Source organism: Phyllobates terribilis, unplaced genomic scaffold (assembly GCF_046119375.1).
Source record: "Phyllobates terribilis strain yellow unplaced genomic scaffold, ASM4611937v1 Scaffold_4__5_contigs__length_816908805, whole genome shotgun sequence".
Taxonomy (NCBI): domain Eukaryota; kingdom Metazoa; phylum Chordata; class Amphibia; order Anura; family Dendrobatidae; genus Phyllobates; species Phyllobates terribilis.
The window spans coordinates 692,980,856-692,998,541 of record NW_027362764.1 but is presented as its reverse complement, the minus strand read 5'-3'; the positions used below and the strand labels follow the sequence as shown (position 1 = coordinate 692,998,541).

The 17,686-nt window shown below is 42.1% G+C and overlaps 1 protein-coding gene across 1 annotated transcript in view; it reads right to left on the bottom strand.

The window, feature by feature from the left end:
- RIPK2 (receptor interacting serine/threonine kinase 2) overlaps positions 1 to 17,686 on the bottom strand; it is a 74,123-nt gene that overhangs the window by 36,406 nt on the left and 20,031 nt on the right. Inside the window, exons 3-6 of the mRNA XM_073679552.1 lie at positions 14,505 to 14,660; positions 8,522 to 8,673; positions 5,901 to 5,950; positions 5,014 to 5,175 (exon numbers count right to left, since the gene is read on the bottom strand). Coding sequence (XP_073535653.1) covers positions 5,014 to 5,175; positions 5,901 to 5,950; positions 8,522 to 8,673; positions 14,505 to 14,660 — 520 coding nt within the window. The remainder of the gene's footprint in view (positions 1 to 5,013; positions 5,176 to 5,900; positions 5,951 to 8,521; positions 8,674 to 14,504; positions 14,661 to 17,686) is intronic.

Sequence of the window (17,686 nt, the reverse complement as noted above, 5' to 3'; positions counted from 1 at the left end):
AATGGGCCTCTATACACCTATGTAGATATTGCAATAAAAACAAGACGTTTGCAGCTAGAATAGTCATTTACCACATTAACAATGTATAGAGTGTATTTCTGATTCATTTAATGTTAGCTTCATTGAAAAAAATGTGCTTTTCTTTCAAAAATAATGAAATTTCTAAATGACCCCAAACTTTTGAACGGTAGTGTTTATCTTTTTACCCTGTTAGCCAGTAGATATAAAAATATTAAGATTTGAGAGTTCTCAGTGGTTGATACCTTTTAATGGCTTACTGAAAAGATGGTAGCAAATTGCAAGCTTTCGAGACTATTCAGACCTCTTCATCAGGCATAGAATAACACAAAATCTGAAGAACTGCATATTTATACACAATGGGGCACAAGAATAATGCAATAGATGAGTATGAGGAGGGGGGAGAAAGAGTTGTGGCCTTAAATATTGGAGAAGTTCATAGATGAGTGTGAAAGTTTTATTGTCCTGTCATTGAAGTCTGGTCCAGGGTTGTGATGACCCCGCAGTTCTGAGGAGCACATTACTTAGTTGATGTAGAATGACATAAATCCATGCGACACATTCATTCTTGCACTGAGAGTGTCAAAGGTTGTCATGAGTTTGTATTCACAAATTTTTCTCTCTCTCTGAGATTTGAAATGACCTTTTAATACCAGTAACTTCTTGTCCATGATTCTGTGATCAGGGATACAAAAATGTTTGGCCACAGGTAAATCTATTCTTTTTTCTTTTATTGTGTGGTGATGAGAATTCATCCTTGTACTAAGTTTTTGTCCTGTCTCCCCAACATGCAGACCCCCAGCTGGATATTTGGTACATATAATTAAGTCACAAAAGCTAGCAATTTATTACCATCTTTTCAGTTAGCCATTAAAAGGTATCAACCACTGAGGATTCTCTAATCTTAAGCTTTTTTTCAAGTCATCCTCACTCTCTTCCAGCATGAGTGTATCATCTGTATATCTCAGATTGCTAATGGCTCTTCCATCTATTTTACCCCAACACTCTAATCATGTAAGTCCAGCAGTCCACAGAGGTTGAAAACAAAAGGAGAGAGAATGGTATCCCTTCAGAGATGCTCAAACAAGTCCCAAGAACCACAATGACTATGCCAGAAGATCAATCAGGAACAATCATCCCGATTCCCTATGCAAGCAAAGTCCTTATAAAAATCATTCACCAGTGCATGGGCAACGTTCTTGATAGAGAACTTCATGATGTTCAAAAGGGATTCCGAAAGAGTAGAAGGACCTGTGATAACATCGCAAACCTGAGATGCATCATAGAAAAGATGAGGGAGTATAAGAAGAAGCTCTACCTGTGCTTCATTGACTAGGCTTATGACTGTATTGCGCATAATAAGCTAAAGCTTAAAGAAGTTGTGCACTACTTTATATTATTCCCCCAATGTATCCCGCCGGGGCAACTAACACTTTTTGTAAATACCTTCCATTGCAGATAATGCCTGTGAGCGGCGCCATCGCTGGCCGTTCACAGGCATCACGTGACCCCGCGCTGACATCACGACAAGTGAGGTGTGACTCAGCGCTGGGGCTCCCGCGGTGGCTGCTAGGTTGTGGGCAGGGTTACCCCCCGGGTCACACCCAGCATCCACCCCACGCTTTCCCAATGAATGGGGAGAGGCAGAGCATGCAGTGGATGCCGGGTGTGGGGGTAACCCCTCCCACTGCCTGGCATCCACCGTGAAACCAGGAAGACAAAGACCCCCGGCTGCTGCCAGCACTTGTCGTGACATCAGCGAATGTCAGAGCCGGCTGCAGCCGGGGGTCACGTGATGCCTGTGAGCGGCCAGTGATAGTGCCACTCACAGGCATTATCTGCAATGGAAGGTATTTACAAAAAGTCTTAGGGGCCCCAGGGGGATACATTGGGGGGGGTAATCTAAAGTACTGGACAATCCCTTTAAGCTGCAGCATGGAAAATATAAAATAGCAGTCTTCATAATTTAAACCAAATTGTTTCATCCTTGTGGTCTTACTCACGGTAATTTTACTGATGGAGATTGCTGTTTTATATTTTCCATGTTTCTGAAATAAACTGTGCTGAACTTCATATCTTCCTATACAAATTCCACGTCATAGAACCATGCACTTGAGATGAAGGGGAGGATCTCTAATATAACCAGGGATGTGTCCTTCTGTCCGAATCCTCTATAGACTGTGCCTACAGAAAGACACATCCCAGACTGGGAGGAGGACGATGCTGGAGGAGGAGTGTGGCGCCAGAGATAGCAGTATACGTAGGCGCTTACCGCATAGTGCGATCTCCGGCGCCAGTGGGGACATATCGTGATCTTCAGAGAGGCTGGAGGAGGAGAGTGGCGCCGGAGTCCACGCATGCGCATAGCGCAGACAATAAAAATAAAATGGTGCAGGAATCAGCACGTGCGCATACCGCGCTATCTGACGCCATTTTGTTTCTGTTCAACAAAATGGCACTGGAGATCACGCTATGCGTAGGCGCTGACTCCGGAGCCACACACCTCCTACAGCCTCTCCAGAGATCACAGTGTCTTCAACAAAATGGCACTGGATAGCGCGGTATGCGCAAGTGCTGATGCGCTGCAGGGGCGAGGGGAAAAGTTGAGTATAAGTATTTTTTTTTATTGATGGATGGATGGGGAGCATATACCAGGATGGGGGACCAGGATTGGGGAGCATATACCAGAATTGTTGGAGCATGTACCTGGATGGGGGAGCATATACCAGGATGGGGGAGCATGGACCAGGACGGGGGAGCATATACCAATCAAAATGCTTGCCCCCCCCGGCGTAGAACGGGTTCAGTAGTTAGTTCATTATAAAGGCGGTGTGCTGGTGAGACGTGAACTTTGATAAAGTCTCAAGACAGTTTCAGGCTGCATCTTCCTGCTAAGTTTTCAGGCTTCTTGAGTAACAGTACCAGCCTCCAATCCACAAAAAAGACACATAAGCAATAAGAAGTCAGAGTCCAAATTACAGGAGAACTTCTTCATTTCTTTAATGTTTAGTCTCTGTATAGTGCAAAGGGAACTTCTGGCTAAAATGTTGCTCCTTGTGACATGCAGAAGTAGTGCTGTTGCTTTAAAAGCATTCAGCAACTATTAGAAGTAACACAAGCACAGGAGACAGGAAGTGTTGTGCTCCAGAAGCATCCAGCAACTAGAGGCGTTAACACAGTCACAGGAGAAGGGAGGTGTTTAAACAGAGCCCCAGGGGGACTGTGGGGAAGTTGTTTACTGTCTGGCCAGAGCCAAAGAGAAAGGTGGCTTACGATCTGTATCTCACAGAAGGCAAGGGAACAGAATTCAGGTCAGGAGGGAAGCTAAACAAAGGTCAGTTAGACTGCCTGAGCTAACAGTGTGGACTGTTATTGGCCAGAAAGATAAGGACTGGAAGGAAGCCTGTCATAGAGATCATCTCCCTCATCACACCCTTCCCCCCTCCATCTCCATGCAGGATAAAGAATGCTGTGTACTATTGAGTCCTTGTGAAGGAAAAGCCTGTGGTTGTGTATACATTAAAACTGTGCTGTACTATGCTACCTGGATAATAGACTGTGTACTGCTGTGCTGCAAAGGAGACTGTACTGTTATTACTGGAGACTGTTGCTCAAAGAGACATTTGCATTGCACGGCTGTGCCTCATTAAATGCTACTGTTCTATCGTTTATGAAGACTCTTGTCAGATGTGTCTGGTCAGCAACTGAATCTATCGTGTGCCTGAGAGAAGCTGCAGCCTATGGTCGCCCAGAATAACGGTTCCCCCAGGATTCCAACGAATTCATGTAACCGGTCTCGCCCCTATCTGAACTTAGGTGATGTGCGTGTAACATCCTAACTGTGCTACAAGTCATGTATCACAGTGGTGTTATGTGTGACATGCAAAAATTGACATTAATAAGTACAGCTACAATTTGAAGTGCTGAACCTTTCATCTTAAATATGATGATAATTAAAAGGTTTTGGGAAAAATATAAAGGTAAAGGTGTAAATTAAAGCAATGTTAACTTTTCAATGTTATTCATCCTTAATGTTCTCTAAGGCTATGCTCACACATTTCTTTTTTATGCTTTCTTTCTACAGCCAAAACCTGATCTCTTGGCAGTAAAAAAGCTGCAGCCAAGTCGCAGGTTTTGCTGCATTTTTGCTGCTTTTTTTTTTTTTAATGCATTTTTCAAGATCCCAAAATTCAATTTTGCTCCCACATTGCAAGCATTAACAATACAAGGTGTTAGGCTGCCAATGCAAGACTCATGTGAAAACATAAAACATATTTGGAAATTTGATCAAATTATTTAAGGGGAAATGTTTTTTACGTCTGAAAAAACAGTGAATATTCTGAACAAAAAAGCTGGATTCATATATGAGTTCATGAAAAAAATACAAAATTTCAAATGATAAAACAGTGTAAATAGTAGGGCATTGTTTATTTAACTCATTGGTAAGGCATTGAATTGGTAGGGCATTGTTTACTTTCAGACATTGATAAGTCAATGAGTTGGTAGGGAATTGTTTACTTTAACACATATCACTAATTTAATTAAACTGTACTAATACTAACATCCATGCTCTGATGAGGATATCAAGACATTATGGTTTAAACTTGAGAAAATCACAAAAATAAATGTGTTTCACATCCTACTGTACCTGCGTTTTTTTCATCAAAAATGCTGCAAAAGCTGACAGCAGTGTTTTTGCTGCTTTTTTGCACTTACTCATTGCTTTCTATGGGTGAAAAAACACTGCAAAACCATTGAAAGAATGTACATGCTGCAGTTTTCAAAACCACAGCAGTTTTCCAATTCAGTCAGGAAAATAACCAAAGTGTATGCATGAGATTTCTGAAATCTCATAGCTTTTGCTGGTGCTGTAAAATCAGCTTTTAATTTTCCTAAAAAAAGCAGCAAAAACACGACATGTGAATAAAGCTTAAGGTGTTAATATAGGCTGCACATAGTCTCCAGAAAAAACATTAATCAGATTATTTTACTCACTTAGAAAAGCAGGTCTGTCATTTGGATCATTGGCCCATCCGGACTGCATTAATGAAACAAATACATCCCTGTGGGGAATACCAGAGGGCAGATACTCCTCACTAGTGTCTGGTCTACTTCCTTTTGCTACACTGAACATGATCTGCATTGGATTTATAGCACCTATTAAAATAAAATAAAATTATATTATTAATCTCATAATACAATCATTACTCATATAAAACAGAACAACAGTGACAATAAAAATAATCACTGGAATGTAGGCATCAATATTCATATATTACATATTATATGGTATGTATATTTATATATATCGTATACACATACGCCAATTTTAAAGGGAATCTGTCACCAGGTTTTTGCCACCTAATTTGAGAGCAACATAATGTAGAGACAGTAAACTTTATTCCAGCGATGTGTCACTTACTGGGCTGCTTGCTGTAGTTTTGATAAAACATCAATATGTTAGGCTTCCTTCAACCTTAAAAACTATGTTACTATGTTATCAGAAGGAGATTATCACTAGAGGACTAGTAAAAGTTAACCCGCTGCCATATAGTCCAAAGACGCCCCCACCACTGATTGCTCTGCTTATGCGCATGTACACAGAAAGCTGCCAATCAGTGGTATGGGTGGGGATACAGAGATCTCAGCATTTAGAAAACTGGTAGATCTGATTTTTTCAATACTGCAGCAAACAGCGCAGTAAGTGACACATTGCCAGAATCAGGGTCTCTGCAACTATAACATGTTCTCAGATGTGCTAGCAAAAATGTGTTGACATATTCCCTTTAATGAATCGGACCCTTTAAGAACATACTGAATGCTAGAAAATAGTTGTACATTGTGTTACATATTGCAGTTTGCATGTTCTCCTTGGTCATTACCTTCATACGGTTGCCTTCTTGAGAGAACTTCCCACATAATAATAGCATAGCTAGAATATAAAGCAGAAATGGCGCTCAGTTATTTCTACTCATCACAGTATAATCAGCGGTCACGTGACCTGTCACATGTCTAAATGACATCACCGCAGGTCCTTTTAGACCACTGCAAACCATACAAAAGACCGGACGCACTGGAGAAAACACCGGGGATATCGGAAGGTGAGTATATGTTTATTTTTTATTTTAAATTCTTTTTTTTTACAGGTTCTATGGTACCCGGGTCTGGATGAGAGTCTCCTCTTCTCCAAACCCGGGTACCATCTGCACATTGAATCGCTTAATATCCGCATGTGCACATGTACTCCAGGTCTCCAGGTCCAGATGAATTACACCCCAGAGTACTGAAGGAGATCGTAGAAGAAATTTTAGAACCACTCTCCATAATCTTTGAAAATTCTTGGAGAACAGGAGAAGTCCCAGAAGACTGGAGAAGAGCAAATGTTGTTCCTATCTTCAAAAAGGGGAAGAAGGTGGACCCAGGGAACTATAAGCCGGTGAGTCTGACTTCTATACCAGGAAAGATCTTTGAACAAATTATTAAACAACATGTATGTAAGTACATGGATAAGAATGAAGTGATTAACCAGAGTCAGCATGGGTTTGTAACTAACAAGTCATGTCAGACTAACTTAATTTCCTTCTATGACAGAATCACTGACTGGGTGGATCAGGGAAATGCTGTAGATATAGTATATCTTGACTTCAGCAAAGCATTTGACAAAGTATCTCACACCATCCTTATTGAAAAAATGACCAAGTATGCAATGGACCAGGCAACCGTTAGGTGGATTCATAACTGGCTTAGTGATCAGACTCAAAGGGTGGTTGTAAATGGCTTCACATCCAGCTGGATGAATGTCTCAAGTGGGGTACCACAGGGCTCCGTCCTGGGACCTGTATTGTTCAACATCTTTATCAATGATATAGATGAAGGGATTGAGGGTAAACTGATTAAATTTGCTGATGACACAAAGCTAGGAGGGATAGCTAATACTAGAGAAGAGAGAGAGAGGATTCAAAAAGACCTAAATAAACTGGAGCAGTGGGCAACAACCAACAGAATGGTTTTTAACAGGGAAAAATGCAAAGTACTACATCTGGGCAATAAAAATGAAAAAAGCATATACAGAATGGGAGGAATATAGCTAAGCAACAGTACATGTGAAAAAGACTTAGGTATACTAATAGATCATAGACTGAACATGAGTCAACAGTGTGATGCAGCAGCAAAAAAGGCAAATACAATTCTGGGATGTATTAACAGAAGCATACAGTCTAGATCACGTGAAGTCATTATCGGTTTTACTCCTCTTTGGTCAGACCTCATCTGGAATACTGTGTACAGTTTTGGGCACCACATTTTAAAAAAGACATAGACAAACTGGAGCAAGTTCAGAGAAGAGCGACCAGAATGGTGACTGGTCTGCAAACCATGTCCTATGAGGAACGGTTGCAGGATTTGGGAATGTTTAGCTTGCAAAAAAGAAGACTGAGAGGAGACTTAATAGCTGTCTACAAATATGTCAAGGGCTGTCACATTGTAGAAGGATCATCTTTATTCTCATTTGCACAAGGAAAGACTAGAAGCAATGGGATGAAACTAAATGGGAGGAGACACAGATTAGATATTAGAAAAAACTTTTTGACAGTTAGGGTGATCAATGAGTGGAACAAGCTGCCATGAGAGGTAGTGAGTTCCCCTTCAATGGACGTCTTCAAACAGAGGCTGGACAGACATCTGTCTGAGATGATTTAGTGAATCCTGCTTTGAGCAGGGGGTTGGACCAGATGACCCAGGAGGTCCCTTCCAACTCTACCATTCTATGATTCTATGATTCTACTCATGCGGATATTAAGCGATTCAATGCAAGTCAATGGCGGCAATTAAGCTGCGTGTCCGCAAAATTAATGGACATGCTGCGTATTTTTCCGCAATGATAATCCGCAGTGGAAATTTCCGCAGCATGTGCATAGCACATGCGGATTATCATTTTGGACCATGGGGCACATATTACCAACCATTTTTTAAGCGCTTTCGCTGTGGAAATTCCACGGCAAAAACGCTTGAAAAACGCATAGTGGGCACGCAGCCTCAGGGAAAGTCCCCAAACCATGACTCTCTGCTCTTGCTGTGCAGAACTGTTGTATGCTTGTTCTAATGCCCTGTTTTCTCTATATGTAAATCCAGTGATAACAGTGTAGACTCAGATTAAACCACTGATAGCTGAATGTGTTATAGCAGAACTTGTGCTGAGCTTTATAGTTCTCCTAAAATTACAGCTCAAGGAGGAGAGCCCGCCCTGCCAGAAATCAAGAAGTAAAGCAACTGTTTTGCTCTGAGCTGCTCAAGAGACACCTTGAGAATACACCTTTATCTAAGAAAAATAAATTTGACTCCCAGTGTCCTATCGTCTGTCAGGTCGCAACTTCACCGCGTGGTAGTTCTGTATATATTTTCATGTATTTCGTTTTTTTTTTTGCTGTCATCTGTTTCCCCCTAAAATCAATTTAGAAAATGTATCTGTGAGTCCACGAGTCAATCTCTTTCACTGTATTCATACCTGTACATATCATGTTTAACACTTCCTCTGCTGTTTTTGATGCTCGGCTCATACATCTCTGGGGGCATATAAATGATCGTTCCTCCTGGTGGATTCTGATCACTGTATGACTGCGACAACATGCGCCATTTCGAAAGACCAAAGTCAGCAATCTAAAGTAAGAAGAGAGAAAAATAATCTGGCTTGTCATGTGCTTAGATGTAATTATTGGTGTGCACTTTCGATTTTACAAATTATTCTTAGAATTTGGGCACTACCACTGTCAATACAGGAACCTATAAGATGCTCTGTGGGACGAGAGCCTGCTGTATTATTCCCTCCAGAGCTGCCATTTTTACTGTCCCAGTCTTTCTGAAATGCAAAAGGTCTTTTAAATACAGCTCTCATGCAGTCCTGTGTGTCACCATAGTAACAGAACATAAATAATAATCTGCTCCTGTCATCATATACTCCCTTTCATTTGATATTAAGTTATTGCTAACATACGAGGGTGAGTCAAAAATTATTTGCACTCCACCTGTAGAATTTATTTTAAATCAAATTTCAGAAAAGACAAATACATAACTTTTCTACATAATCTTGATCCTCTTCAATAAACTTTCTCCATGTATCAACAAGCTTCCCTATTCCCTCAAAGAGCTGACTCAGACGCGTATATACATTGCACAAGTGCTATTGACTCGCCCAGGGGAATGGGGATGACTCGGTACCCGGGCCTTTAGCCTGGCCTTTAGGGATGTCGCGGTGGTCGGCTCCTGGGCCCGTACTCTGGGGTCGCTCCTTAAAAAGGGGTGGATAATTGGGTGATTTTATAAAAGAGTTCGTGACGCCACCTGTGGTTTCTGGTGAGAATCACCAGCGCTGCTCAGTCCACTGAGGCCGGTGATAAGGCAGCTTGATGGTATAGCTCCCCACAGATGGAGCTAGGCCCCAGGGCAGTGTATGACGGGGTAATGCAGGACAGGTGAGACTCAGCTGGATCAGGGCAAGAACAGGGACAGACACGATAGTCACTTCAGTACCTTTTACTGATGGAAATTCAGGCACGTCCCGGAGCACTGTAGGGTGAAGGGTGCACGTCAGGATCTGACCTGCCTGGAGCTAGGCCTAACTTTGTCTCCGTCCTGCGCTGGCTGACCTTGTGGTAGGGCCTTCTCTTGGAGTAAAAGCACCTTAGCTACGGGCTTAAGTGTCTCCTGGCTCTGTTACGTATCAGCACTTTAGCGATCCTGGGACTTGTAGTTCTCCAGGGATTCCGGTTATATCTTACTGGGTCATAGAGATCCCGGTAAACTTCGGACCCGGTGTCCGGTACATTCTTCTTCGGGGTGAGCCAATTAAGCTCCTCTGCCCCCTATGTACTAACTCTCCACTCGCCTTCGGCCTACTCGGGCCCTCAATAGGCTACTCACACTAACGGCAGCTTGCCGCATTTCACCGATCTTATGGCACCGGTACACCTAAAGCTCACTTCTCTGAGCTACGACTCAACCGGGCTCAACTCTGTATTCAGGCTTGCACTAACTGAACTCTCCAGAGGAATTACTGAGTCACTGAGCTCCACTGCAGACTGACCTGTTTCTGTGTCTCACTCTGCAGGAGCTCTCTCAACCGACTAACTGCTGCCTGGCTCCACCTTCCCTATTTATCTATCCCTGACGGTCTGAGGTGGAAGGTGGAGATGTGTGAATGGTTATAGGGGCCTCCTTCAATACACCCTTCTAGAATCTGTGATTCCAAGCACAGCTGGGCGTCACACTATCCGATGTTTTATCGAATAGCCCTCAAACCAATGTTGTACTGTGGGGCAGTGCTGATCAGTGTTTTTATTCTCATGCCGAATCAGCATGAGAAGATGCTGCGCAAATCGGCTCCCACTTACCCATTCAAGTCTATTGGTGCGGGAAAACATCAGACTGCACTCGACATCTGAGTGCAGTCCAATTTCCGCAGACTCACAAAATGGAGAAATCTTGATTCACATCTTCTCCCCACTTGTGCTACGATTTTCTCTCATCCAAGAGAATTGGATCAGACTGAGCTGACACTCTGAGCAAACTCAGATCAAAGTTTGAGCTGAGTGTCATCTACATAATCAATCTGATTCTCTCACAAGAGAGAATTTACGTTCTGGCGCCCCCGGCCTAAAAAATTATAGGCTGAGCTGCAAAACATTGTGGCACCCTGCTACTACAGGTACCACAGGACCCAAAAAGGGTGCATGGACGGACTTCTCCACAGGAGGCCCTTACTACACACAGACACCTCTGCCCTTCCACCTCATACCACCAGAGGGAGCCCTGTTAGGGATATATATATAGACTGGAAGGTGGAGTTAGAGTCAGTGTGTGCTGGCGCTGAGATCAGTGAAGAAGCAGCATGTGAGCTGCTGTGCTGAGGGCCAGCCAGGGACCAAAGCACGTGCTGAAGCCTTGGCGCCTAGAGTGGGGCCGGAGGCAAGGAGAAGAGTGAGAGAAGTTATGGGGGCAGAGGAGCATCTTAGGCTCACCCCAGAACACAAGCTGGACACCGGTTCTGCGCCTACAGGGTCCTCTACGCCCAGTAGGGACAACTGGTATACCAGGAGGATTCTAGACCCCTGGTCAACCTGAAGCTACAATCATCTAAAGAACAAGGAACCACGAAGGCCACAGCATCCAGGGATAGTGGTAGCCAGAGAAAAGTTCTATCACCAAGCAAACAGGTGAGAGAGTGAAACAGCAAAGAAGCTAGGCCTAGTTCCAGGCTGGCCAGAAGCTTTAGAGAGAGGAAGAAATGGACCAGGAGGCCTACTAGCCGCTCACTGCGGAGAGTCCAGAAACGCACCCTTCCTACAAGGTACTGTGGACCATATCTGCCGTTACACCAGTAAAGGTACTGAAGCGAATCCCCTGTGTGCGTGTCCGTCATTCCCCCTGACCCGACCGGGCCACTTCTCACCTGCATCCCTTCCATCAACCCTGCCCTGGGGGCCCGATCTGCCTGTGGGGAGCAGAAACATCCCAGTTGCCATCCCATCACCCCCGGAGGTCTGCAGCAGCACTGGTACCCATTACCAGGAGCCACAGGTGGCGTCACGAGACAAAACTGTTAACAAACCCCTTTTAAAAAGTGACCCCAGGGTACGGGCCCGGGAGCCGACTGCCGTGACATCCCAAGAAGGTAAAGGCCCGGGTACCGAGTCTCCCATATTCCCCTGGGCGAGTCAACATGAATGCACCGCTGTCTTCACCTCTTCATCAGATGTGAATCTTCGCCCTCATAGGACTACTTTCAGGGGACATAATCCATTATCATTCTTCTATCCAGAATCAGTTCATCAGTCAGATGGGTGTCTCGCTCCTTCTTCATGGCTAACATTTGTGAAACCTTCCTTCAATTTCTCTAAAAAAAATTTAGATTTAAGAGTCCTCAGTGGTTGATACCTTTTAATGGCTAACTGAAAAGATGGTAACAAGTTGCAAGCTTTCGAGACTACTCAGGCCTCTTCATCAGGCACAGTATAACACAAAATCTGAAGAATCACATTCAGATTTTGTGTTATACTATGCCTGATGAAGAGACCTGAGTAGTCTGGAAAGCTTGCAACTTGTTACCATCTTTTCAGTTAGCCATTAAAAGGTATCAACCACTGAGGACTCTCAAATCTAAATATTTTTCTATCTACTGGCTAACATGGTACAAAAATATATATTTTCCCTGTATCAATTTCTCTATTCATTCATACACACTTCATTGATACAGAACACTTTCTCCATACTATGCACAAAGTCTCCAATAAATATTGCCACCAGACGCAGCCTCAGATCACAAAAAAACAAATCACTACATGCTGCTCTTCTTTCATGCAAATCACAAGTGGAGCAGCTATGGTTTCTCGTACCACAATCACAAATGAACTGACATAACAAATTCAAACCTGCACAACAATGACTGGGGAGACAACGACTTTGTATGGAATGTGCTGATAAGACAGTGCTGCCAACAGAAGTTGTCATATAGCCGCAGTGCGGAATTATTTTGACTTTCTCTCATATATGAAGCATGGTGGCTATTTTCTTATAACAGTTGCTCTTTAATTTGGCTATAGTTCAGTATTTTATTAAGAATTACCTTGAAAAGAATGCAAAAGGTAAAGTCTTCTCATTTTTGATGCCCAGCTGAATGCAATCTATTATTCTGTGTAAATGTCCACCCCTAATCACTACTTTATATCTGTGATGTCTTGAGTTCTTAAAACCTCCAAAAATGTATGGAACGATCAGCAAATCTTATTATGGGCAGCACGATGGCTCAGTGGTTAACACAGTAGCCTAAAACATACTGGCACAAGACATCTGACTCTAGTTTTCAATTTAGCAAATGTGCCCCGTATTTAGTAAAAGTGCACAGGAAAAAAATGAATCTTTTTTGAGAAAATATTTGAGAAGTTCCAGGCTGCAGGGCATTGCAATCATTTCCTCTTTGGTATTCTTTCATGCCTTGTGACATGCACTGCTGTTTTCGGTCCAGAACTCAGCATTAGGCCATGGCCCCACTATCAGTATTCGGTCAGTATTTTTTCTCAAGAGTGGAATCCAAAACCAGGAGTGGGTGATAAATGCAGAATTGGTGACTTGTTTCTATTATACCTTTTCTCTGATTGTTCCTCTCCTGAGAAAAAATACTGATCGAATACTGACCAAATACTGATTGTGGGCCGTGGCCTAAGGCCACGTTCACACGTTCAGTATTTTACATCAGTGTTTGTAGCTAAAATCAGGAGTGGAACAATCAGAGGAAGAGTATAATAGAAACACGTCACCACTTCTGTTTTTATCGCCCACTCCTGGTTTTGGCTTACAAATACTGATGTAAAATACTGACCAAATACTGAAGGTGTGAACATGGCCTTGGGGTAGGTGCACACTAGTGTTCGCTCTACATCGAGAAAAAAGGTCCGATTATTCTGATCAGAGTGGCATCAGTTTTTCTCGGATGTGGAAATCCAAGTGCAAGAAAAATCCAGTATGTGAACCTGGTCTTAGCTCAGCACCTGCAGCTTCATCAGTAATCATAGATTGGCTGGGCTGCTATTATCCTTTCTATTATATTCTGGGCCTCGCCTGTCGTCATGCTTCGTGTGTGACTATGACTAATATCAAAGATAAAAGCGGTAGTTCGTCTGGTTTTGCTACAAAGTCTAAAAAAAAATCTGTTACCAATATTTACTCTTCTGTGGATAAAGGGAACTTTAGAAAAACACGGTGAAACTGGCTTAAAAAAAACTTGTAGTATATCTTATCAGAATAATATGTTTCTTTCTCCATGTAGGAGCCACTTCTTCAGCTTCTATTTATTTCTCCACATAGGAGCCACTTCTTCTGCTCCTATCTCCTGAACTCATCATTCACTCTGAAAAACTGCTGAAATCTGTCTTTCTCATGACAAGACAGATGGCCAGCTCACTAAGGGATCAGGTTACAGTTATCTACTGAAGTCTATAGAGCAGGAAAAGATGAGGAGCAGAATGAGAAAGTAATATAAAAGCACATATACATACAGATGGTGCAGCTCCTTTCTAGTAAGTGTTTTATCTCACACCAGTACTGGATTCACAACTACACTGCTCAGTACTGCTGTATAATAACTTCTAAGCTACCGCTGCTGCTTCTGAACATGTGCTACATAGCAAAGGAAAGCAAGAATCCCTGATGTCTGTGTGAACTATGTATGGAGAGACATTATAGCAGCTAGCCTCTTCCTACTAGGTCAGAGACAGATAAATATTAGAAACAGAGCCTGCAGGAGGAAAACTGGTGAAAATGCAGCATAAAAGTCACACAATGGCCATAAATAATCGAATTCCTTAGTACACACACACACATCCTAATGTATTGTGTAATCACATATAATGATAGATATGGTAAGACGGTACTTGCTTAGTGAGCATATTTTAAATTTATTTTGAATTTATTTATTTTAAAATTGCAGTTGAACTTACCTTCACATGGAATTCACTATCCAGTAAGATATTTGGTGTCTTTAAATCATGGTGCAGCAATGGTGGAGTCATATTATGCAGAAAATTGACCCCTAATGCAATCTCGTACAGAATGCGGAATCTCAAGGGCCACACAATCTCTGTAGAGGGGTTGTCCTAAAAATAATACAATTATAAGAATAATGAGCAAGAAGCATGTCTGTGCTTAAACTATTGTGAATTCATATATTTTACGCCTCTACTGTTGGAATTATTTGAATACATCTCAATGGAGAAAAGGCTGCCAATTATTTGTCCTTCCTGAGACCTCTGGCAAAAATAATCACCACTCCTCACTTAAAGGGGTTGTCCAGGACTATGATATGGATGACCTATCCTATGTCAGATTGGTGTGGGTTTGACAACTGGCACCTCCACCAATCAGCGTTTATCAGGTCCCACAGCAGAAGGAAGTTTCCAGTGTATGAAGCAGGAACACCATAGCCCTGTATGCTGTTTAGTTCCCATTCTCAGATACTTCAGCTCAGCTTCACATTCACTTAGGAGCTGAGTTGCAGTGCCACTACATAAGAGATAGAGCAGTGATACACTGTGTACTTCCAGCAACCTCGGGAAACTCTTAACAGCTGATTTGTGTCATACCCCAACAATCTGATATTGTAGTGTCTGTTTGCCATATGCACTGTGAGTACTTCCAGTGCACATGTCAAAAGTTTAAGCCCCCATTCACTGTTTGAGGACAAACAGTGCCTCTTTGGTATACGTCAGTCTGTTATTCATCTGTGTACCTTTTTTTTCTTCTGTATGCAATATGATAGACTTCTTGTAACATGTGAGCCAATGGGAAATGGACGCCACTGTTTGTCTATTGACATCCTTCAGAGGCAGAGTGGAGCAAAAAATATATATGCTCCACTAGTTTGGAATCCAGTCCGGTCCTCCTTGGCAGCTGTACAAGTGCAGTTTTCAATGTTGGGCCAGCATCTTAAGCCCGACATTCTGGGAGCTTCTGGAGTTTACTGGACCCCTCAATGTCATGTTGTAGTGTTAGGCCTAGTCACTAGACATCATGTGTAATCATGTCATTCATCGTGCTGCAATGTTATGACATCTTGGGACCCTGTAAAAGCTAGAGACACCCAGGATGTTTGTCAAGGTTGCCGGCTACAGAAGTGAAAACTGCACTGGTCTTCCTGCCATGGAGGACTGGACTGGACACAAGACCACAGCTATGCAAATCTTCATGGTCAACTTTAGTCAAAGATGTACTTCGGGAAATCCTTGCAATGTATTCCTCCCACAGCCACTGCAAATCAGTCTAAATAATTTGTCTGTCATATCTTCAGTTCCAAAGTGATTTTTAAAGTGATATATTGGATACTCCATCTACAGACAGGACCATTGTCGATCACTTAGTAGTAAATAATGCTTGGGTACTTTGCACATAATAGTCATGGTTTCTGAAGATTGACAGCTGTGATGTTTCCATTCAGAAATACATTTTATAAAATCCTGATAGAACTTGATGGAATGGTAGCATTATTGTGGTCTTAAAAGAGTGGCTCAACAATTAAAGGGTTATTTCTATATTAAACATTTGTGGCATATCCACTGAAACATGCACCTATCCTATACTGTAAATATCTGAGATGGGAGTATCCCTTTATGAGGTGGTCGGAGACTAAAATATTGAAGCTCTATCCCTAGAATAGGCCATGAGTATCCCATCACCACTCTGATCAGCTTATACTTGATGTTGGAAGTTCACAGTGTATGGAGCTGGAATATTACAGATCTGTACACCTTATAGTGGCCATTGTCAAGTACTGCAGCTCAGCTCCCTTTGAAGTCAATGGCAATAGCAACAGGTATCAGCTGTTTGGCAAGGGTGACAGCTATGACACCCTCACCAATCTAATATTGATGACTTACAGTGGCATGTAAAAGTTTGTGCACCCCTGGTCAAAATGACTGTTATTGTGAACTTTTGATGAAAGTTGAAGATGAAAGTTGAAGATGACACATTTCCTTTGTATTTTTTGAAAAAAAAAAAATATTCATCTTCTACATTTTAGAAATTACAAAAAGGAAAATGGGCAGATGCAAAAGTTTGGGCACCCTCCAGAGTTAGTACCTAGTAGCATCCCCTTCTGAAAGTATCACAGCATGTAAATGTTTTTTGTAGCCAGACAAGAGTTTTTCTACTCTTGTTTGAGGGATTTTCATCCATTCTTTCTTGGAAAATTATTCCAGTTCTGTGAGATTCCTGAGTCGTCTTGCATGCACTGCTATTTTGAGGTTTAGCCACAGATTTTCAATGATGTTGATATCAAGGGACTGTGAGGGCTATTGTAAAACCTTCAGTTTGCGCCTTTTGAAGTAGTCTATTGTGGATTTTCAGGTGTGTTTAGGATCATTATCCATTTGTAGAACCCATCCTCTCTTCAACTTCAGCTTTTTTACAGATGGTTTTATGTTTGCATCAAGAAATTGTTGAAATTTAATTGAATCCATTCTTCCCTCTACCTGTGAAAAGTTCCCAGTGCCATTGGCTGCAACATAACTCATAGCATGATTGATCCACCCCCATGCTTAATGGTTGGCTAGATATTATTTTCTTTAAATTCTGTGCCCTTTTTTCTCCACACATACCTTTGATCATTGTGGCCAAAGAGTTCTATTTTAACCTCATGGGTCCACAGGACTTGTTTCTAAAATGCATAAGGCTTGTTTAGATGTTCTTTTGCATACTCCTGAAAGTCCTTGCTCCTCCTGTACCAGTCGCCATCACGTTTTGTTCAAGATTATTGTAATTGTTTTTGCTATGTATACCCCTTTTTCACATGTAAAGCGCCATGGAATAAATGGCGCTATAATAATAAATAATAATAATACTCCTGATGCTAAAATTTATGGTGAGGACACAGAAGAATTTTTTTCTGATGACTCTTCCATGAAGGCCATATTTGTGAAGGTGTCTCTGAGCAGTAGAACAATGTACCACATCTCCAGAGTCTGCTAAATCTTTCTGAAGCTCTTTCTCAGTCAATCAGGTTTCTGATTTGCCTCTCTATCTATCCTAAGAGAAGCTCTCACTGAAATTTTGCTTGGTCTTCAAGACCTTATCTTGACCTCCACTGTTCCTTTTAACTGCCATTTCTTAATTACATTTCGAACTTAGG